The sequence below is a fragment of the Delphinapterus leucas genome, chromosome 13 (assembly GCF_059928025.1).
Source record: "Delphinapterus leucas isolate spDelLeu-1000000601 "Yukka" chromosome 13, BTC_Dleu_Yukka2, whole genome shotgun sequence".
NCBI classification, from domain to species: Eukaryota; Metazoa; Chordata; class Mammalia; order Artiodactyla; family Monodontidae; genus Delphinapterus; species Delphinapterus leucas.
The window spans coordinates 63,576,959-63,599,696 of NC_143141.1; the positions used below are offsets into that span (position 1 = coordinate 63,576,959).

Sequence of the window (22,738 nt, forward strand, 5' to 3'; positions counted from 1 at the left end):
AGTCATGTACCAAAATGTCCATTGCAGCTCTATTTACAACAGCCAGGAGATGGAAACAACCTAAGTGTCCATCATCGGATGAATGGATAAAGAAGATGTGGCACATATATACAATGGAATATTATTCAACCATAAAAAGAAACGAAATTGAGTTATTTGTAGTGAGGTGGATGGACCTAGAGTCGGTCATACAAAGTGAAGTAAGTCAGAAAGAGAAAGACAAATACTGTATGCTAACACATATATATGGAATCTAAGAAAAAAAAAATGTCATGAAGAACCTAGGGGTAAGACAGGAATAAAGACACAGACCTACTAGAGAATGGACTTGAGGATATGGGGAGGGGGAAGGGTAAGCTGGGACAAAGCGAGAGAGAGGCATGGACATATATACACTACCAAACGTAAGGTAGATAGCTAGTGGGAAGCAGCCGCATAGCACAGGGAGATCAGCTTGTTGCTTTGTGACCACCTAGAGGGGTGGGATAGGGAGGGTGGGAGGGAGGGAGATGCAAGAGGGAAGAGATATGGGAACATATGTATACATATAACTGATTCACTTTGTTATAAAGCAGAAACTAACACAGCATTGTAAAGCAATTATACTCCAATAAAGATGTAAAAAAAAAAAAAGTGGGGTCTTTATGCTCATGATTGCAGAGTCTCTTGTGGCTTGTGTGTGCTTATTTTTTGGCTTGTCTTTAAGATCTAAAGAAGGATGGTGGTGGGGCTTCCCTGGTGGCGCAGTGGTTGAGAGTCTGTCTGCCGATGCAGGGGACACGGGTTCGGGCCCTGGTCTGGGAATACCCCACATGCCGCGGAGCGGCTGGGCCTGTGGGCCACAACTACTGAGCCTGCGCGTCTGGAGCCTGTGCTCCGCAACAAAAGAGGCCGCGATAGTGAGAGGCCCGCGCACCGCGATGAAGAGTGGCCCCCGCTCGCTGCAACTGGAGAAAGCCCTAGCACAGAAACGAAGACCCTTAAAAAAAAAAAAAAAAAAAGGATGGTGGAAGTTCCTGAAGATAAGGAACAAGCAAGTGAAGAACCGTCTTTCTTATCTTCAAATTATGTAAGAACCAATTAACTCATGCTATTTGAAAAGATTCTAGAAAAGAAATCAGCATATCATCAACAAAATCCTAAAAAGTGTAAAAATGCAAGATATTACTAGCTGGCTGTGAACATCACTTTGTAGTAGGAAATCATGCCAAAGCGATTCAAGTCTAGTATACAATGATGAGCTTCTTAGATGAAGAGAAAGTCATAGATAGAATCTACAGATTTTAGCTAAGCCTTTTTTTTATTCTGTCTCATGTAATAGCCTCCTCAGCAAGCTAAAATATTATCATTAGGAGGGAATGAGGTAGTTTAGAGGGAATTACCTAAGGGGGGCTGTCAGTGTCTCCACACCACTCCTAGGGTGGGCCGTACAGCGGGAGCACACAAACATTGGCAGCATTTATCTAAAGGGGCTGGGCTAAGCACATCTTCAAGGATCCAGTGATGGAAAATGCCTTAATTGGAAGTAATTTTGGTGTGGGGGGGGTGAAACTGGAGTGAAACTGGGGAAGCAAATGTAAGCACTTGTTACAATTAGGTGACAGGGAGTTCTTTAAATAGCTTGTTACCTGTCTGAGCGTGTGGGGCAAGACAATGTACTCATTTCCCTATAACTTCCATTTGTGGACCACCTATTATGAGTCAGATGCTTTGCTGGGCACTTTTCCTCATCCCAGGGGCGACCCCATTGCCAGGGTAATTCCATACTGGGTTAGTCTCTCCAGTCACTCCCCCAGGTCATTCCACAAAGCACAACGCAGGAGAGAAGAGGGAAGTGGCACTTCACACTACAGCAGGTGATCAAAGGCAAGTTCACCTACCTGGCCTGCCAGGTTGAAGTAAGAATGGTTGGTCAGATTGACCGGAGTGGTCTGACTGGCCTGTGCTCGGTAGTTGATCACGAGCTCCCCGCCATCCAGTGTGTATGTCACCCAGACTTTTAACTCTCCAGGGTAGCCTTCCTCACCATCTGGACTGACCCGTGAGAACTCGACTCCATTTGACAGCACCTGAGGGGTCCACAGGACCTGGAAGAAAGTGTTTTTGAAGCTGTTTAGTCACTCCAATCCCAAGCTAAATGCCACATTTCAATATTTAAAGACAACTTGGAATCTGAAAAATAAAACAAACTAGTGAATATAACAAAACAGAAACAGACTCACAGACACAGAGAACAAAGTAGTGGTTACCAATGGGGTTACCATAGGGGTAGGGGATTAAAGGTACAAACTACTATGTATAAAATAAATAAGCTACAAGGATATATTGTACAGCGTGGGGAATATAACCAATATTTTATAATAAATTTAAATGGAATATAATCTTTAAAAATTGTGAATCACTATGTTGTACACCTGAAATGTATATGTAATCTTATATGCCTTATCGAGCGCCCATTATGAGCCTAGGCTCTTTGCTAGAAACTTCGCAGACACTATCTGTCTCAGGGCTGACGTAAAGTAGGTGCCATTAACCTCATTTAAAGATGAGAGAATGGAGGCTCAGAAAGGATAAACTGCTTGTCCCAGGCCACACTGCCAATAAGACAGTGGATTTGAATCAAGTTGTCTAATCCTGAGCCTGCTTCCTTATTCTACACCATCAGAGGACAAGGTAGCCAGAGACACCCCAGTCCCTTTGGGGAGCTCTGCGGTCACTAGGAAAGGGGCCCTTTGCAGACATGAGACCTCCATTTGTTGGGTGCTCACCAGCCAGTCACTGACCTGGTGCTTTACATAAACCATTTTATAAGGTAAGGATTTAGTTGAACCAAGCGAAATTACCATCTTTATAGGTCAAAACAGTTGAGCACTGGCAATTTCACCTGGCTCCAACTAACATTATTACCCCCATTTTATAGATGAGCAAATTGAGTTCAGGGGAGCTAACTTGCCCACTTCCACCTCCCACATTCCAGGGGATGGAGTAGAACCCTGTCATAATTCATGCAATTGTTTAAAGGGAGAAATATCTTGTTTAAAGTCATACGTGTAATTAGTGACAGAGCTAGGATTCAAACTTAGCTTGGCAGTCTGCACTATTCCACATCTTACTTTCAGTCAATGTTTTGTTCCAATCTTGGTTTCCAACAGCAGAGTTGAGGCCAAACACTGTCATTGCAAATAGAGTTGGAAGATAATAACTTCTGTGGGTCACAGGAATGGCCCACGAGCCCAGGCTCTGCCCACCCACTTCTGGCATGGCCTGGATCTCTCTCACTGACACTGCATTTACCAGGAAGAGGAGCCCAGTGGGGAACAGAGGTCTCTGCCTTCGCCTACAGTGAAAGCAGCTGGTATTTGAAACAAATTCGCTGACCTTAGTAAAAAATTAATTTTACACCCTAATTATCTCCCGGAAATGTGGCCTGGTATATGTGTGATTCAATAAAGAAAAAGGAATCCCCCAAACGGAAAATTTTAGGAATAAAATATTTGAAATAAAATCGTCTTAACTTGCTACCTAGTTTTTTTCCTTTAGAGAAAGGAACAATGGAAAGATTTTTGTGTAAAGCAATATTATCAGATAAAGTGGAAAGTATAATTCCTATTCACGGGAGGATTTCCCTGACCCTATGGTTTCCAAATTTCCTGAAAATTTCCGCATTTGCATCTCTAGGCCTACTTACACCATTTCTAATCCTGTCAGGTTATTCAAATTTCATCTTTTAAAAAATGTGTTGGTATAAGTAGAAAAACATACCTGCAAACCAACAATTATTCAGTAATTGTTGAAACCAAATGCAACTTAAAACAAAGTCCATGTGATACTGCTCATGTTGCTACATGAAAACCTAGTGGCCTAAAACTTTCAGTGGCTCCAAGATTACATTCCAAGTCTTTCCCCACCCCTCTGTGGGCTGTTGCACAGCCACTCTCCAATATCCACTTATTAAATGACATACTATCTTTTCTTCAAGAACAGCTCAAATCCAACCTTCCTACTTGCCATTAATTTGTCCATACCCAGTTCCTGTAGCACACCACTGGCATCTGTGTTATGGGGCTTGTTGCCTGCAACAGTTATGTAAGAATCCCTCACTATACTGGAGTCTCAGGAATCCCCATCCCCCTGGTTCACAGAAGGGGCTCAGCTGACACACTGCATAGAAGGACATGAATACTATCCTTCTGCGTTTGTTCATACAGGGCATGCCCCATTACACAACACCACAGAAAATTCCATGTGGAACAGGAACCATGTGAGCAGGAACAAGCTAGAACAAGGTGCTGAGGCTCCTTTGAAGATCTCTGGCCAAACAGAGCTGGGCCTAACTTCCTCTGGTTGGGGTTTGCCCATGCACTTGGCATATTCCAGAGACCCTCTGCCTTAATATTGCCAGGACAGAGGATACCCTCTGCCTTCATGTCTCCCTGGCGTGAGGAGTTCCATCATGGAGGAAAGGGGAAGTGATGGGGCAGTCCAGCTCTAAACCACAGACAGGAAGCTTGTAGGACAGGGGAAACAGAGAGTGACCAACTTCCCTCAACAGCATGGGTGGCAGTAAGAGGTAGAAAAGAAAAAACTGTGATTCTTAACTGCCATACATGTTCCTGTCCTCTCTGGCTTTTTCCTAGGAAGTAACCTGGGTGGTATAATTTAAAGGAAAGCTAACTACCAAAATTACCTCTCTGAAATTAGACTAGTAACAGAGTCACTGGGGTTCACCTGCAGGCTCCCACGCAGCTAGGAAACAGGAGGGCAGGCATTCCTACCTCAGGGAGAAGCTGTTTGATCAATTTGTTTTCCTAACCTGGTTTTCCAGGGATTCACATAAGGGATGGGAGTTTTAACGTGGAAAGGGGGAACCGGGGAGAGTCGAGGTCATTTTGAGGCGTGAGGCACTTCATTGGAAGCGCAGCCTGGATGTGGCACCACAATGCATAGGGAGGGGGCTCACGGACAGATACATGGGGTGTGTTGGGTTGGGGGCACCCACAGCAGCCGTGGCGGACACCAGCAGTGGTAGTATAGGAATGAGGGCTTTGGGTCAGGCAGCCCAACTTAGGAGCTGTGTGGCCTTTCAGGGCCTCAGATTTCTCATTTGGTGACAGTACAGGGTTCTAGTGAGGGTGGGAGATGATATATGCAAATGCCGTGTGCAAGAAGTGGTGGGTATTATTTTTAATCCACTTTTCTGTTGTGCCTAAGGTCAACCAACTCTGATGCCAAAACTGTGAGAAAGGTGCTCCCTGTCTTTCCTAAGGGCTGTCATCCTTTCACTCAGGGCTCTCCTGCCTATTAGAGTCAGATGAGCTAGTGAAGGGTGGTTCCTGGAACATAGCCGGCACATCTGCTCCCCCAAACCATGGGAGCAGCCTCTTTCCTGTATCACCTTATCATGCATTTGCTCTAGGGCCTAGGATTGTGCCTGGCAAATAGAAGGTATGCTTGAAGGTACTCAGTGAAGTGTGCCAGGTGAGGACTCTGTCCGATGCCCCCAACTCACCTTATCAAACCCTCTGACTCCTCCATGCAGGCTGTTGGGCCCATTGTTAATGGCCAGTTGATACTCCTTCCCGTCCAACGTGAATGTTCCTTTGGCAATTCGGTTGGCCACCCTGCCAACCACTGCTCCAAAGTAGGGCTGCTTTTGGAGGTATCCTGCAAGGGTATGGGATGACAGAGTTTTTTATAACTTTAAACCAAAGACAAGGCTCACACCGCTGCCCACCACTTCCTTCTGAGGGCAGCTGCAACTTGGGCATATCTGCGTCCACAGGGAAGCAAGGAAAAATGGTGTTCTTTACACATGACCTTTTCCCTTTCCAAAAGCAATTCATGTTCTTTCCAAACATTTTAAAAGAGCTTTGTAAGGCTTCCCTCGTGGCGCTGTGGTTGAGAGTCCGCTTGCCGATTCAGGGGACACGGGTTCGTGCCCCGGTCCGGGAAGACCCCACATGCCGCGGAGCGGCTGGGCCCGTGAGCCATGGCTGCTGAGCCTGCGCGTCCGAAGCCTGTGTTCCGCAAGGGGAGAGGCCACAACAGTGAGAGGCCCGCGTACCACAAAACAAACAAACAAACAAAAGAGCTTTCTAAAGCACAAAGAAGAAACTTAAATCATCCTGATCTCAACACTAGAGAGGACTGTTAGTATTCTTATGTATATCTAGGTATGTATACCTTTCCATCTTTTAGTATATGTGTGCATATGCTTTTCTTCTTACAAAACTGAGGTCTTCATATACATGCTCCTCTGTAATTTGCTTCTAGGCCAACTTTCTTTACCAAAAATTATATTTTTGTGTAGTCTTGAAAAGAAACTATCTTATGCTTCTTTTTCTTTTTTAAAAATCATACAATTAGTACATGAAAATTTCCTTTAATGAGCGTTAAATACCCAAGTATATACAGTAGCCTTGCTGGAGGAAACACAGGACACCTGTTAAATCTGAATTTCAGATAAACAGTGAATAACTTTTTAGTGTAAGTATGTCCATATTATTAGAATACATGGGACATTCACATAAAACATATTTATTGTTTATCTGAAACTCAAATTTAGGTGGGTGTCCTACATTTCTATTTGTTAAATCTGGCAAGCTTAATAAAGAGTAAAACATGAAAACCATCCTTCATTTCTCAACTCCTCTCCTTCCCACTGATAATCACTGCTAACAGTCTGGGATATACACTTCCAATTGCTTGTTTTTGTTTTTTAAATTAACTACATATAAACACAAACAAATACACGAACACACACATTCTACATAAAGAGACAAACTACACATATTGTTTTGCAACTTTTCATTTATCAAATGTCTTAAGATCATTCCATGTGACTCCATATCCCTTTTGATGGCTGTATGGCATGCTGATGAGCATAAACTGTTGTTGGGCTTTTCTGGGGGAGGGAGGGCGCGGGGACATAAAGAGTAGTGTAGCCAGTGTCCTTGTACTTACAACAGTATGCGTGGGCATATTACAGTAACTTCCTTGTCTTTAAGCTTCTCTATGCTATAATCTTTTAGTTTAGATCGTCATGGCAGAGATTAAGGTTTGGAGGTAGTTCATTTTTTTGTATTATTGCTAAGATTACTTTCTGCTCTATTTTTCACTCAGTTGTCCTTGGAACTCCATCCCCCCTTCATGTGGTACTCTGTATCCATCACACCTACTGTGGGTCAGAAGAGTATGTGATTCAAGTGCATGAACTCTTTTTACCATGGCTGGAGGGGCTCTCAGGATATGGGCCCTGAACCTACTGGGCCAGTTATAGGTCACACGTTCCCATTACTCAGCTGGTTGGGCGTAAGTGAAACATTAATCACTCTCTTCCAGGTCTTCCCTGGTTCACTTCCTTGCCAATCTGCAGGTCCTCAGGGTCCTGCCCATAGACTCCCACAAGAGCTGACGGTTATTGACCGCTTCCTAAGTCCCAGCCACTTTCTAAGTGCTCTACATTTAAATCATTTCATCCTCAGAATACTGCTATAAGGTAGGCAGTATTATTACTCTCATTTTACAGGCATGGAAATTGACGACAGAAGGTTAAGTAACTTGGCCCAAAACACGCAGCTAGTTAGTGGCAGAATCAGGGTTTGAACCCAGGCAGTCTGGCTCCTGAGTACATGTTCTTAAGCATCACATTATTTGGAGAGCACAAGGCTTTCTGGTTAATTGACCTTACCACCATCTCTCAGCACAGGCAAGGCTGAGTCTCCACCAGCTTCCACCTCTCTCCCCACCTTCTTCTCTGAAGCTGTAGCTTTAAAACCCCTTACATTGAGTAACAAACAGGAGTCTCTAGGACTTCCCTGGTGGTCCAGTGGCTAGGACTCCACACTTTTCCTGCTGAGGGCGTGTTCCATCCCTGGTCAGGGAACTAAGATCCCACAAGCCGCGCAGCACGGCCAAAAAAAAAAAAAATAACTAACTAACTAATAATAATAATAGGTCTCAATGTTGTTTTCATTTGCATTTCCCTGATGACATATAATTTCATTTGCTAATCGGGAGCTCAAAAATGTGAAGAAAAGCAGAATTTTTGTTCAAAAGTTGTTTGGCTATATCTCTTTTTGACTCCTACATTGATCCATTCAACAAGCGTACACCAAGCCCCTACTCTCTGCCAGCCCCATGCTTGGCATCAGAGACAAGGACGAATTCAACAGCAAGGTTGCTGCCTCATGGGCTTGCAAGAATTCCCTAGGAAGGGACCATTTTCTGGCAACAATTATTAAGCCAATGGAGGTAAGAAGCCCTTGGTTTAGATGAAGAGTTTTTAAGGATTAAACCACAAGGACAGCAGAAACCACTGCTCTCAACTGTCTCTGAGAAACTCTTCAGAACACATGGATTTTATACTACTTTCACATGTTACTAAGCTTTTAAATCAAGTCAGAATTACAAAACGTGACAGTCCCCAAATTCTGATTAGGACTAAAAAACTTGTTTTTGAAATGCAGAAAATACTGTTTTCCATGAAAAAGGGCAAAGTTTCTAGGTCAAGACATGAATGCTGATTCAGTCGTCAGTTGCTGATGTAGGATAAAGGGTAGACAAAAAGTTTGTTCCTTTTTCTGGGCAAGGGACTGGCTAGAATATATTAATAAATGCTTAACCATGGGGTATGGCCCTGTCCACTCCTCAAATATCCCAAGGATCCCAGCTATGACACCCACCTCAGACAGCCCAAACTTTAGCAGGAGTGCCCCAAATCTCAAATAAAATCACTCAGGATTCTCAGTCAAAAACTCCACACCTGAGTGACTTTCTTTCAGCTTTCTAAGGAAAATAAACACTAGTTTAATTGACAAGCACTTTTAGCATCCCAAATATTTTATATATTTTTAGATGGCTGCTGGTTGTCCCAGAGGAATCTCCATGCCATTTTGTGCACAGTTAACAAAGTGAAATAAAAAAGTTCAAGGAGTAAGAGGGAAGATATTTGGGGGCAAAGGAAGGAGAGGAGATTAAAATGATTAATTGTTCACTATAGTCAGACATGATCACAGCCAATAGCATTTTAATCCACTTGGTTCAAGTGAGGAAACAGATCTAGAGAGGTTAAATAACTTGCCCAAGGTCACACAGCTTTAAGGGACAAAGCAGAGATTTTAAACTAGGAATCCTCAAAGCTCCTACAAGGACACTCTTGGGCATCTGTAATATTAAACTGCAACCTCTAAACTGGTCTCTTTTCCTCCCACCCCCTCTTATAAACGCAGGTTTTCTAAGAGCACTAAGTTTATTTTTTTCTAAGCTTTCCATAATGGCTCTCATGGCAGTAATAGCTGGGTGTTGGTGGCAACTGGGTGGAAGATGAAGGGGGAGGAATAGCATTGATTGCATGAGTAGGTTATTTACACCTCTGGCTTATAGGAAATATCCTCATCACGGGTTTTGAAAGAAGTCATAATGACTGCAGGTGGGAGTTGCAGATGAAAAACATTAAAAAATATTTTTAATCCAAAAAATGGCAGAAAAAATACTTCACAGGAGGCATTACTGATTTTTCTAGCCTATAACTAAAAGATCATATGATTTACCTCTTTAGAATTCTACAGAAGAAAGATCTCATTTTCCGAGGGAGAATTTGAACTATTCTGACCTCCAGTCATGGCCATCAGCCAAGTAGTTTATAAAATCTATCTGGGAAATTAGAGGTAGTTCACATCTAACCTGGCAATTACAAAAGGACCATGTCTCATGGAATTATCCATGCTTAGCTCTTCACCTTGGCTCAAAACATTTTTGGAACATGGTAATGTGAGGATAACCCCTTACTCACTCTGTCACATCTTATTGCTTTAAATTATTTGCCTCAGTTTGTTTATATAATACTTACATACTCAGATGTTCTAAAAGACTGTACAGTGAAAATCTAGCCTCCTTCCTGTCTCTGTACCCCAGCTACCCAGAGTCCCTTCTTAAAGACATCCTCTGTCGCCAATTTCTTAACATGGGTTTTAATACACTAGAATTGATCAAAATAGTAGCAGACCGCCATTTCACACTATTCTGATTGAGGCAGTTATGCTTCCTGTAATGACATATATGAAGTTCAACCTCGAAGTGGCTAAACATATCAGAAAGCCTCACTTGATATTCTAAATGCTTCTTTATCTTTTGAAAATAGCTTGCTCTCCTTTTTAAATAAGTAATTAAATTATCTAAATTATAGCATAGGATTGAAAATGTCTATCTTGATCTAGCACCTAGAATATTTTACTTTTTTTTTTTTTTTTTGGCCACGCTACTACGCGGCTTGCCGGATCTTAGTTCCACGACCAGGGATGGAACCTGTGCTCCGTGCAGTGGAAGCTTGGAGTCCTAACCACTGGACCACCAGGGAATTCCCAGCACCTAGAATACTTTAGATGCTTTGATTCGACCTGGCATTTTGTGGTGCCTGTGACACATCCTGATAAGAGAATGCTATTTAACTTTCTCAAGAGATGTTAATAACATGGGGAACAATAGTCAATACAAGCTAGATCATTGTAATCTGAGGGGGGGTCTATTTTTTTTCTCCCTTTTAAGAACATTTGGGGATAATACTTTCTTCCACCTAGACTCCCACAAGATTCATAGACTCACAGAGATGACTGTATTATTGCCCTCACAAAATAGGCACTTCTATGCCTGCTAAGAAACTGGTGCTTCCCAGGTGCCACATCATCATGGCACACGTTTCATATGAATTCCATAAAGATGCCTTGTGCTTTAAGGTCCATGTGACTCTTACATGAGAACTAAAATTAGTAAGAAGTGAGTGTGTGTATGAGTGGGAGGAGGGGAGGGGGGGTAGTTACCTCCTGAATGGTGAGAAAGAAGAGATGGAAATGGGGTGATTAAAGCAGATGCTCACCGCTTATCAACTCCAGTGCTTTACTGGCTCCGAAATTCTAGGTCATCTATCCAATTCTCCTTGGACTCCACCGGGCAATTTTGCACCAGTCAAGTTATCTCTTTGTGATTCTGGTTCAGCCTAGCAAATGGTTATGCTACTAACAGAGAGAGGTGACTCAGCAAAAGTGATTCTAAAGAATCCTCTTTTGTCACTTGTCAACTCTCTTGCTTTCTGACTCTGAAGACAGAAGATAGGAACACCACCCCCAGAAGTAGAAGGGGGCGTGGAGAGCAAGGGTAAGTGGAGCTGATTTCCCCCAGCCCCTGCACCTTCCTACCAGTGAGTCTCCTATAATAGACTCGCTGAAATCACCAAAGAAATTCTGCTGAAGGTTACCTACCTCCTTCTCTGAGCCAAGCTGTGGAGGCTCCAAAGGAGCTAAAGACAACCAACCAGAGGGCAAGGAATAGGATCCTCAGAAATACTTTTATAATACATTTTGCTAAGGAAATGAGCCAGTTTTATCCTCCTAAGGGAAAACCAATACTCTCAGGTTTCTTGACCTCCAACAATGAGCTATGTTACATATCTAAAGAACCAAACAGACAGAAAAACAGACACCTAAAGGAAAACCTCAAGCCTCCTCTTAACAGATTTCTCCCGTTGTGGAGCACAGGCTCCGGATGCGCAGGCTCAGTGGCCATGGCTCACGGGCCCAGCCGCTCCGCGGCATGTGGGATCTTCCCGGACCGGGGCACGAACCCGTGTCCCCTGCATCGGCAGTTGGACTCTCAACCACTGCGCCACCAGGGAAGCCCCTCTTAACAGATTTTGTCCATGCCCCTACCACTGAGCAGAGAGAATTAATTCTCAAGCAGTTGCCTTCTGCTAACTTTATTTCAACCTCATTTTCTGTCTAGCTACTCGGGTGTGCCAAGAGATAGCAAGCACTATGTACATTTTCTTTTGCCCCAATCAAACTGCACTGTGAGTTATTTATTTACGCAAATATTTGGCTAAGGTCTATCTCCACACCTACGCTGCAAGCTGCATGATGATGGGGACCTGTCTCATTGAATGAGACAGTTGGATCAACAGTGTTTGAATGCAGGAATTAATACATGTTCTTAATTGTCTACGGATTCCCACAGAACAAAGTCCACCCTAGCTATAAGGAGACTCGTTTCTCGACAGTAAGTTGGTCTTCCTCATTCTTTCAGCACATAGTTATTGATCAGCCAGGGGGTGATCACAGACCAAAGCGGATAAGCTTCTGCACCCACTAAGCTTACCTTATGGAGCATTTCTGAAACAACCAGACCTCAAAGAGAATCTGATCAAGGAGAAAGGAAGTAGAAGACGCACTTTGATCATTTTCCTTCTTCAGAAAGGGCAGGAGGAAGAGCAGGGGGCACACCCCCTCTGGCCTGCACTTTCCCCTCCCCCCCTTACAAAGATCCGGCAGCTCAAAGATCGCTCCAGTGTTGCTGGAGTTTATCTTACCCTCAACTGACTTTTTAAATAAGACAAAGCCTAAATGTATAACCAGAGGCCCAGTCCTACGTCAGTTTCTATTCATTTTGTCTTTTTCCAAACACTGGATGGCAACACAGTGAGTTAGCCGGATCCAAGTACTCCTGATGGTCACAAGCTCCGTACTTCCCCTGCATCCCTGCATCCCGGGCAGGCCGTGTGGGGCAGTGTGCCAGGTGGAACTGGGGCCCGTCCGCAGCCCGGGGCGGAATTCAACCCACCTTCCAACTCAGCAAAGCCGAGCACCAAGTCTGAGGCTCTGCCCTGCCTGTCTTTAACCTCCAGGGCCGTGATGGTGCAGCCCCAGGAGATGATGTCTACTCTCAGCTGGTCTGACTGCAGCTGGAACTTCTCCACCGTCCCTGCCCCCAAGGGCAGGTCTCCAAAAACGGCTCTGGTCACCGAAACCATGGGGAAAGCCAGGGGTGTGCAGCTTCTCCAGGTCCTTCGAACTCCCGCCGCCAAACCTGGAACGGCAGAAGTTTACTGGAGAAGGGGCGGGACACGGCTCAGACTCCTCCCTTTTCTTGCCTGGATTTAGGGAGTGACCGCTCCTGCAAAAAATATCCTCTGGGAGCTTTCTAAATCATTCCTTTGCCTGAGGCTGGCACGCAGGCAAAGTTTCCAGCCAGCCTGGCAATTTCCAGCTAGTTCCTTTCCTTTACTAACGCTGACTGCATTGCATGTTGGGAATGGTAGTCCTTGGAAGGTGAAATTGCATGTTGGGGCCTGTAGTCTTTCTAAACCCAAATCCTGAATCCGCAGGGTTCTATTGCCTTCGCTGACACGAGGTTCTCAATATGCAATGATCTGTTCATTAATGGTGGCTAACTTTCAGATAAAACGCTGATTAATGAAGAGATCAGAATTAGGAATAGTGAGGGAAGGAAAAGTTGGGGGAAATTTTGGTTTTTAAGTTAACTCTTTGATCCAGACCGGAAAGAAGTATGGAGGTAATTTAGAGAAGGGGTAAATAATTGCAGGTTTCTCTGCACACTGACTGAAGATCCATTCTGTTTGTCCCACACAAACAACTCTGAACATGTTTCTGCTGGAGCCACTGCCAACAGCCTGGACAGGGTCACGTGTAGGTGATTAGGGCCTAGTTTATATGGAGGCAATCTCTGACTTTCTTTTCTTCAGGGAACCGGGAAAGGACCTTGGGTATATACCCCTTCTTGTTCCTGAAATCCAAAGTTCCTTTAAGAAGGGATTAAGGATAAATATTTATTAATGTCATATACTGTACTTTTATTATCTGCTTTCCATAAGCAGAAAAAGGCTTTAAGTGGGACTTCCCTGGCAGTCCAGTGGCTAAGACTCTGCGCTTCCAATGCAGGGGATGTGGGTTTGATCCCTGGTCAGGGAACTAAGATCCTGCATGCTGTGGGGCGTGGCCAACAACAACAACAACAAAAGGCTTTAAGTATGCACTGCTAGATGAGAAAAGACACAGAGGTCATAAATAATAGTTATGCTTTGATGTGCCTCAGAATTATCCACAGAGATTTTTTAAAATGCATATCCCCAGGCCCATACCTGGAATTATGGATTCTGTGAGTCTAGGGTGAAACTCAGGAATCTGCTTTTTTCACAGGTTCCTCAGGTTATTCTTATGCAGTTTATCTGTGACCAGACTTTGAGAAATATTGCTCCAGGTTTTGATGGCTAATCTCAGATTTTTTTTCCCTCTGATGGCAGAGGACTAAGATAGAGCTACCAAAAGCCTTAATAGGATTGCCAGATAAAATACAGGGGCCTGGGTTATTTCTTTGCTAAATCTGTCCAGACAGTACTGGGCCTAGGAAGGGGGAGGATTCTGGAAGCCTGGCGACATGTTTTACTTGACCATCTGTATACTCAGCTCAACTTTGCTTGACACTGCTTTTGATTTGGTTCCTAGATACTTCAGAGGGGATCCAGCTAGACTGTGGTGAACACCAAAATGCGTCTATGACTAGGAAATTAGGAGAATTGGGATCCCATTCCTGGAATCAGATGCTAATAAAACATAACAGTCTCTCAGCCCTGTCTGTGTAGTTTGAAGGAATACTTAACATTCTTGCCACAAAGCCTCAATTCTCATTCATGAATCAGGGGAATTCTGATAGCAAAGGAAAAAGAGAGCTTGCAGCAAGCTTCAGTGAAGCATAACATATAATAACAAAAAGACCCAAACAAGTCAAATTATAGACTGCACTGCACTCATACAATAACGGGTAGGCACTCTTGGTGCTGCTTCATCAGAAATTCCCATAAACTCTGCCACCCTCCTCAGCCCACTTAACATTTATGTGTATGCTGACTCATACACAAGCCCTTTCTGCAAAGCTGTATTAGCAAGGATGTCTTAGAATCTCTTCTGTGAGCAGGAAGACCGAATTTTCTTTCTCAGCCACCAGCTCTCAATGTTCTGCCAAGCTCATGTTGTCACAGAAATAAATAAATGCATCTGGATGGCCAAAGCCAAGTGTCACCAGTGGGTGTCTTGTAGCTTGGCTTGTTGGAAAATGAAACATACCATGATGTCTCTCTAAGAGCTACACTTCTTGATTTCATTTTCCTTTAGCTTTGAAGGGTTTAACGTATTGTCCCCAATAGGACTACTTTGTGCTAAGTCAGGTGTCAGGCACAAATCTTGATTTTTCTTACCAAAATATCTTATTTTCTTAATCTCACAGTGCTAATTTAAAGGAATATCTGTGCACTTGAAAAGGAGAAGAAGGGGCTTCCCTGGTGGCGCAGTGGTTGAGAGTCCATCTGCCGATGCTGGGGACGTGGGTTTGTGCCCTGGTCCGGGAAGATCCCACATGCTGCAGAGCATGAGCCATGGCCGTTGAGCCTGCACGTCCGGAGCCTGTGCTCTGCAATGGGAGAGGCCACAACGGTGAGAGGCCCACGTACCGCAAAAAAAAAAAAAAAAAAGGAGAGGAAGAAGGAGGAGGAGAAGAAGCTGAAATCTAAGGAAATATTCTCCATCCCAAATGTTGGATTGGGTTAAAAGCAAGGTAGTAATCTTGAGAATGATGAGAATGAAGCATTGTCAAATTTTAGGGGGTATTTACTTTTATGTGGGGGATAGGGGCTGAGGGTAAGGTTATGAGGCAAAGGGAGTAGGAACTGTGACATTTAAGTCAAAGAGGAGTTACTTAAAGTGGATACCTTTTCTTTCAACCAGAGAGTGAGGTATCAGGGTGGACAGGTCAAGAATAAGGTCTGTTTTTCTTCTCAGCTGGAGGTTAGTCCCCAAAGCTGAATGCTAGGAGAGTCAGGAATGAGGAATCAAGGCCCTTGCTCCCTGGGCTCCACCTCCTCTTTTTACACAGAAACTGCAGGTGGGCTGTTCCTAGGACCCATTAGACCCTAAGCCCATAAAGATGTCTCCAAAATCTTAAGCTATTGACAGCCTGCTACAAAGAGCAAACTCTCTGAGATATAATAATAGTAAACTCTCTGAGCTATAATAAAAAAACCAACTCACAATACCTCACAGTTTGTCAATAAAGAGACCTAGAATAGATTCTCTTCAGTCAGGTTGATACATTACCATCCTCCTGTTTCCTTTCTCTTTGCTCAGAACTCCAGTGATGTTTACTGTCAGTTCTCTTTATCAAGTGCTCAGTATGCACTGTCTTAGATCATCCCTTATCTTTCCATGAATACATTTTGTTGTTGTTATTGTTTATTCAACTATTGGCTCCCTGACTCAATTTTTTTACATATATGTTTTATAACCCAAACAACACTATATTTGGTTTCAGATGAAAACTACTTGTATCTGGAAGCCAGGCATACTTGGGAGAATGCAATCAAGTTCATGAGAGGTAGGATTCTTCACAGTTCAATTCATCTCCATTTCATCAACAGTTTTGAAGGAGCTGCTGGGGAAGGTATTATGGGGACAGGTGAGAAGTTGCTGAGGAAGATAGATTAAGTTTTGCTGTATGACATGTTCATTTATCAAATAGTCAATAAGTATATGCCAGGCATTGTGCTAAGTGCTGGTTGTACACTGGTAGGTAAAACATGATCTTTGCCTTCAAGATGTTTACAGTCTAAAGTGATATAATGTTCATCTCTATCCTCCATAAAAACTTCAGTAAAATCTTCAAAATTCAATTCATAGTCAACGCTAGATGAAACAAAGTACTGGGACTGGCCTCAAGATAGCTATAATTTCAGGCTTGCCCAAAGATGATCAGCCATATTGGGAATATTTTAGAATTCCCTAGCACCAAGAACAGTGACAGGCAATTTTAGATGCTCAATAAATAATTATTCAACAAATACATCATACATTTATATATACAATTTTCTAGTGGAGAATTGGTTCTGGTGCCAGAAAACCCAGGTTCATGAGGCAACAGAACTTACTGTCTGGGCAATTTGTTCAACCACTTTGGACCTCAGTTTCCTCATCTATGAAATGGGAATAATATCACATGTTTGACCCATCCAATTGTTAATTGATCACTAGTAAATATTAAGTACTAAAAATTTACTGAGCACCGTGATAAGCACCCCTATGAGTCAGACACTATTACCTTATACAGAAATTGAGACTTAGAGAGATTAAGTAACTTGTTCAAAATCACATGGTTAGTAAGTCAGGAAACCAAGATTTGACCCCGGGCTGCTTGACTGCAGAGATAGGAGCATTTAACCTCTTCCTTATATGCTGCCTAGAATTGTGGTCAACTGAGAACATGGATTCCAAAGCACTAACTGAATACTAAAACATCACACTAATGTAAAATATTCATCTTCTAATTTTATGGTAATTGCAAGTTTTAAAAAATCAGTTTCTGGAATTAGGTCACATTGGGTTCAAGAGGGCATTGTATTCACTTACTGTAGGTAAAAAGGACCCAAGGAGAAGAACTAGTCCTTGGCACCCAAAGACTCTGGAAACTAGGCACTCGTCACCTCTGGACCTATTATATATTCATTTTTTATTTGTTATTATGTCTCCTGCCAAGAAAATGAAGCTCCAAGAGAGCTGGAAATTCTACTGCTGCATCCCAGTACCTAGAACAGATTAGTAGATGACTAAAAAACTATTTGTTTAGTGAATGTTTGAGTGCTAGAAAGGATGTGAAGCATCTCTTTTACAAAGCTGGTGAAAGTCTCAAGTGATAAAACTCTGGAGGACAGCTTGTCAATATCTAGTAAAGTCAAAGTACATATAACTCAGCAATGGTCCATAACCAAGCAATTATATTCCTTGGAATATACCGTAGATGATCTTTTGCATATAGGCATAAGAATATTTATGGCAGGGCTTCCCTGGTGGCGCAGTGGTTGAGAGTCTGCCTGCTGATGCAGGGGACACGGGTTCGTGCCCCAGTCTGGGAAGATCCCACATGCCGCGGAGCAGCTAGGCCCGTGAGCCATGGCTGCTGAGCCTGCGTGTCCAGAGCCTGTGCTCCACAACAGGAGGGGCCACAACAGTGAGAGGCCGGCGTACCGCAAAAACAACAACAACAATATTTATGGCAGTAGTATGCATAAGAATGAAAATTTGGTTAAAAAAAAAAAGAATAAAAATTTGGGAACAACCTAAGGTCCATCAATTGAAAAGTGAGTAAAAAATATTGTGGTAGGGGACTTCCCTGGTGGTCCAGTGGTTAAGAATAGGTCTTGCAATGCAGGGGACGCTGGTTCGATCCCTGGTCAGGGAACTATGATCCCACATGCCCCAGGGCAGCTAAGCCCTCACTCGCCGCAACTACTGAGCCCACGTGCTCTGGAGCCTGCAAGCCACAACTAGAGAGAAGCCCGCGCACCACAACTGAGAGCTGCAACAAAAGACCCGAGCTGCAACTAAGACCTGACGCAGCCAAAATAAATAAATAAATAAATATTTAAAAAAATATATTGCGGTAGATCTATGTAATGGAATATAACATAACAGGAAAACGAATGCACTAGGGCTCCACAGGACCTCAAGCATGAATTTCATATTTATGATGTTAAGGGAGAAATAAATCACTGGCAGAAGGATGCAGATATATCATTTATATCAAATACAAAAATTTGTAAAACAAACTAGATCTCCCAGAATTTGAGCCATTAGTCCAGGGTCATTTAGCTTGGTAAGTTGTACAGCTAGGATCTGAACCCAGAGCACTTTCCATTATATCAAGATGCTTCTGGTAAACGCTGAAAGGCAGATATGGATTAGACCTTCACAGAGCTCTGGCAACCTTATTGATTGATCTTTTCTTAGCTTGAGTCAGTTGTGGTGCCAAGCGACTGGCCTGGAGGGTGAGGTATTTTCTTCTCCTCATTCTTTGATATGAATAATAGATGTTTAAGCAAAATTATGTAAAGCAGCTTTAGAACAAGTCCCTCATCCATTACCTCTGGCTTGATTGTAGCACCTATTTATATAAATTCTGGAGCCACAGCTAGCCTGAGCACATTCTTTGCTTTTATACAGACTAGATAGCCACTTCTAGGTAGCTTTTGTGACAGCAATACCTTCAAGAGTCAAAACTCTTTTATTTCTCAAGGTATAAACCACCTCAAGCCTGGCTTAGGCAACAAAGGGAATTTATTGGCTAAAGATAGCGAAAAGTCTAGAGATGTTCAGGCATGTTCAGGCATGGCTGGATCTGGGTTAAAACTATGTCAGTAGGACTTGGTATTTCTCTTCCTCTTGGTTCTGTTTCCACTGCATTGGCCCTATTTCCAGGACTGCTTTTTCTATATATGATTTCTAGCATCCCCAGTCTTATATTATCCTATGATAGCAAACTTAAAATACATCAAACTTCACATTCCCAATAATATCAATAAAAGTCCCAGTACTGAATCTCACTTGGTCATGTGCTCTTCTGAACCAATTACCTGCTGCTTGGTAGGGTGAAGTCAGGCTGACCCAACAATATGGACTAGGAAAGTCCGGGGGTGGGAGGGGGAAGGTAATTCCCCAAGGAAAAATCTGAATGCTATTCCCAAAGAGAAAATGGATGCTGATCAGGCAAAAACAATGTGTGTCCACCAAAAAGAGTAATGTCATTAGAGTGTTAGAAGTTGGAAATAAAAAATAACTACACAGGGAAGAATGTAAATTGATACAGCCCTTATGGAAAACAGTATGGAGGTTCCTTAAAAAACTAAAAGTAGAACTAGCATATGACCCAGCAATCCCACTACTGGGCATATACCCAGAGAAAACCATAATTCAAAAAAAGGGATATGCACTCCAGTGTTCATAGCAGCATTATTTACAATAGCTAGGACATGGAAGCAACCTAAATGCCCATTGACAGAGGAATGGATAAAGAAGATGTGGTACATATATACAATGGAATATTACTCAGCCATAAAAAGGAATGTAATTGGGTCATTTGCAGAGATGTGGATGGACTTGGAGAGTGTCATACAGAGTGAAGTAAGTCAGAAAGAGAAAAGCAAATATTGTATAATAATGCACATATGTGGAATCTAGAAAAATGGTATAGATGATCTTAGTTGCAAAGCAGAAATAGAGACGCAGACGTAGAGAACAAATGTATGGATACCAAGGGGGAAAGGGGTGGGGTGGGAGGAATTGGGAGACTGGGACTGACACATATACATTATTGATACTATGTATAAAATGGACAACTGATGGGAACATGCTGTATAGCACAGGGAACTCACCTAGTGCACTACAGTAACCTAAACGGGAGGGAAGTCCAAAAGGGAGGGGATATCTGTTATGTGTATGGCTGATTCATTTTGTTGTGCAGTGGAAGCTAACACAACATTGTAAAGCAACCATACTCCAATAAAAATTAATTTAAAAAGATAACTACAGGGCTTCCCTGGTGGCGCAGTGGTTGAGAGTCCGCCTGCCGATGCAGGGGACATGGGTTTGTGCCCCGGTCCGGGAAGATCCCACATGCCGCGGAGCGGCTGGGCCCGTGAGCCATGACCATTGGGCCTGCACGTCCGGAGCCTGTGCTCCGCAACGGGAGAGGCCACAACAGTGAGAGGCCCACATACCGCAAAAAAAAAAAAAAAAAAAAAAAAAAAAAAAAACCAAAAAAAACTACACAGGGAATTCTTGTAGAGAGTTCAAGCATTTAGAATATTTTGACACATCAGAATACCTGTGTCTCATGAAGAGCTTTCAACATTTTGTCAGTGCTTTCAGTAGCAGGTGTTGCCACATCCTCATTTCTATTCTTGTTTTACTTTTGCCTTGGTCTCTTGACTAATGTGGTACTGACACAAACTTGCTCAAACCTTTCTCAACATTTTTCAATTACCCTTCAGTTTTTCAAAGGACAAGAGCCACCAACATTCTAGAAAGAATGTTAGCTTAGATCCAGTCTAGTCTGAAGCACATTAATCTTTGCCTTGTCTGAAGACAAGGTGGATCAAGGAATTGCTCTCCAAGTTTATCTGAACTCCATCCCTCATAATATGGAAACACATCAAAAATCATGGGTGAATATAATTCTTGGCATAAAATAGCATTCAAAAAACATTTTAAGGGACTTCCCTGGTGGTCCAGTGGTTAAGACTCCACGCTTCCACTGCAGGAGGCACAGGCCCAATCTCTGATAGGGGGGAATTAAGATGCCGCGCTGCGTGGACCAAAAAAAAAAATTTTTTTTAAGATATCTTACGCAAATAAATGTGGAGCATTCGCTCTCATGATCTTGCCTGCCTGATTCAGTAAGCTTTGATTCAGTCCGTTCCATATCTGCTAACCATGGGAACCAGTCATAGTGTGATCTTAATTCCTTAATTCCTATATGCTATGTCACTTGTTCAAGAGGTCCCAACACTTTTATAATTTCCTGCTTTTGAATGGATCACATTTGGCTCAGCTTGAATGATAAACTTCTGACAAGATGTAATAAGCAGTTTTTTTTGCCAAATCAAACTTCAAAAAATTACTCTTTGATTCGTTAGAATTATATTTGGCTGTCTGTAACAGACATCCAAAATAATAGTGGCTTAAAAGAGATACAAGTTGATTTCTTTCCTAAAAACAGTCCAGTGGTAGGTATGTGAAGTTCTGGGGGTTTACTTTACTTGCAAGCTAATAAATTGCTGTTTCACGGATGCTGGCTGAAGATACAAGATTCCTAGGTCCGAGACAAAAAATTTTATTACTCACTGCATCCAAGCATCATGGGCATCATGTTGGTGCTGGTTCCTCATGCCTTTCAAAACCCACGGAGGGGTACTTCCCTGGCGGTCCAGTGGTTAAGACTCCATGCTCCCAGTGCAGGGGGCACGGGTTCAATCCCTGGTCGGGGAACTAAGATCCCGCATGCTGCGTGGTGCAGCCAAAAAAAAAACCATGGAGGCAGCATGGAGGGACAAAGATGGACACTCTACATATAGTGGGTTTGCATTTCAACTGAAATCTACCACTTTTACAGTGGCTGGTAAGCAAGCCTGCTCTTTGTCTGGGAGAAGACGTTACATTATCTCTTGAGCCTGTTGATTGCAAACTCAACTCTGAGAAATGATTGGCTAAAAGCAATCAAGGTCTTGCATTGCTGGCATACCCAAAAGGGATGTTCAGGGATGCTCAGGCTCACCACTGCTTGTTTCAACAGGTGGTCCGAGGTTGGGATGGCAGCTCTGCTCAATATGGTCATCTGGGACCTAGGTTCCCTCTAACTTGTTGCTTCATCATCTGTAGGGTGTGGCCTAAAGTCCACTTGGCCAAGGAGATATGCTACCATGTCCACAATTAGAGGAACAGGGTGGAGGAGAGGAGACAGGGAGAGGAACTGTTGGAGAAAGGGCAGCCCCCCTCCCTTTAAGAACATATCCTGAAAGTTCTATACTTCACTTCCCTTCATCTCCCATTGGCCACAGTGTATTCACATAACCATATCAAAGTTCAGGATATGTTGGGAAATGTATAATCTTTATTCTAGATATTCTATTAATGTAGTATAAAGGAGAAGACATTGGAGAATAAGTGGCACTCTGCCACATTCTTTACTAAAAGTTGGTGGTATTTAAATAAATACTTTCCAGGGACCTTAGAGGGTTGCTAATCACCACTTTGTTCCTCCCATTCTTTGTACATAATGAGAATCTGATCCTGTGGCTTGGGTGGGTACCGGTCGCAGCCAGATATCTATGAGTACACACTCGGGATGGGACTACAGGTATCAGATACTCTACAGGCACTCCCCAAAGTGAGAACACACAGGAATCATATGACTTCCAAGGATCTGGAAAATGACAGAGATTTTACTCCAGATGATGGTGTGTTTGTGAGTATGGTGCTAGAGACTCCAAGGATCAAAGTTGCAAGGTCTGGAAGAGCTCTACTTGGAGAAGTTTATTATGCCCAGAAGGTGGGTGGTGCAGCTTGGGAACCAT

General features: G+C 43.0%; 1 protein-coding gene across 2 annotated transcripts in view; it reads right to left on the minus strand.

The window, feature by feature from the left end:
* Nucleotides 1-13,132, minus strand: part of GALM (galactose mutarotase) — a 51,856-nt gene extending 38,724 nt beyond the window's left edge. For both annotated transcript variants that reach the window (XM_022574045.2, XM_022574046.2), the window contains exons 1-3: nucleotides 12,610-13,132; nucleotides 5,510-5,664; nucleotides 1,881-2,087 (exon numbers count right to left, since the gene is read on the minus strand). In XM_022574045.2, coding sequence (XP_022429753.1) covers nucleotides 1,881-2,087; nucleotides 5,510-5,664; nucleotides 12,610-12,799 — 552 coding nt within the window. In that variant the 5' untranslated portion in view covers nucleotides 12,800-13,132. The remainder of the gene's footprint in view (nucleotides 1-1,880; nucleotides 2,088-5,509; nucleotides 5,665-12,609) is intronic.
* Nucleotides 13,133-22,738: the final 9,606 nt, after the last annotated feature.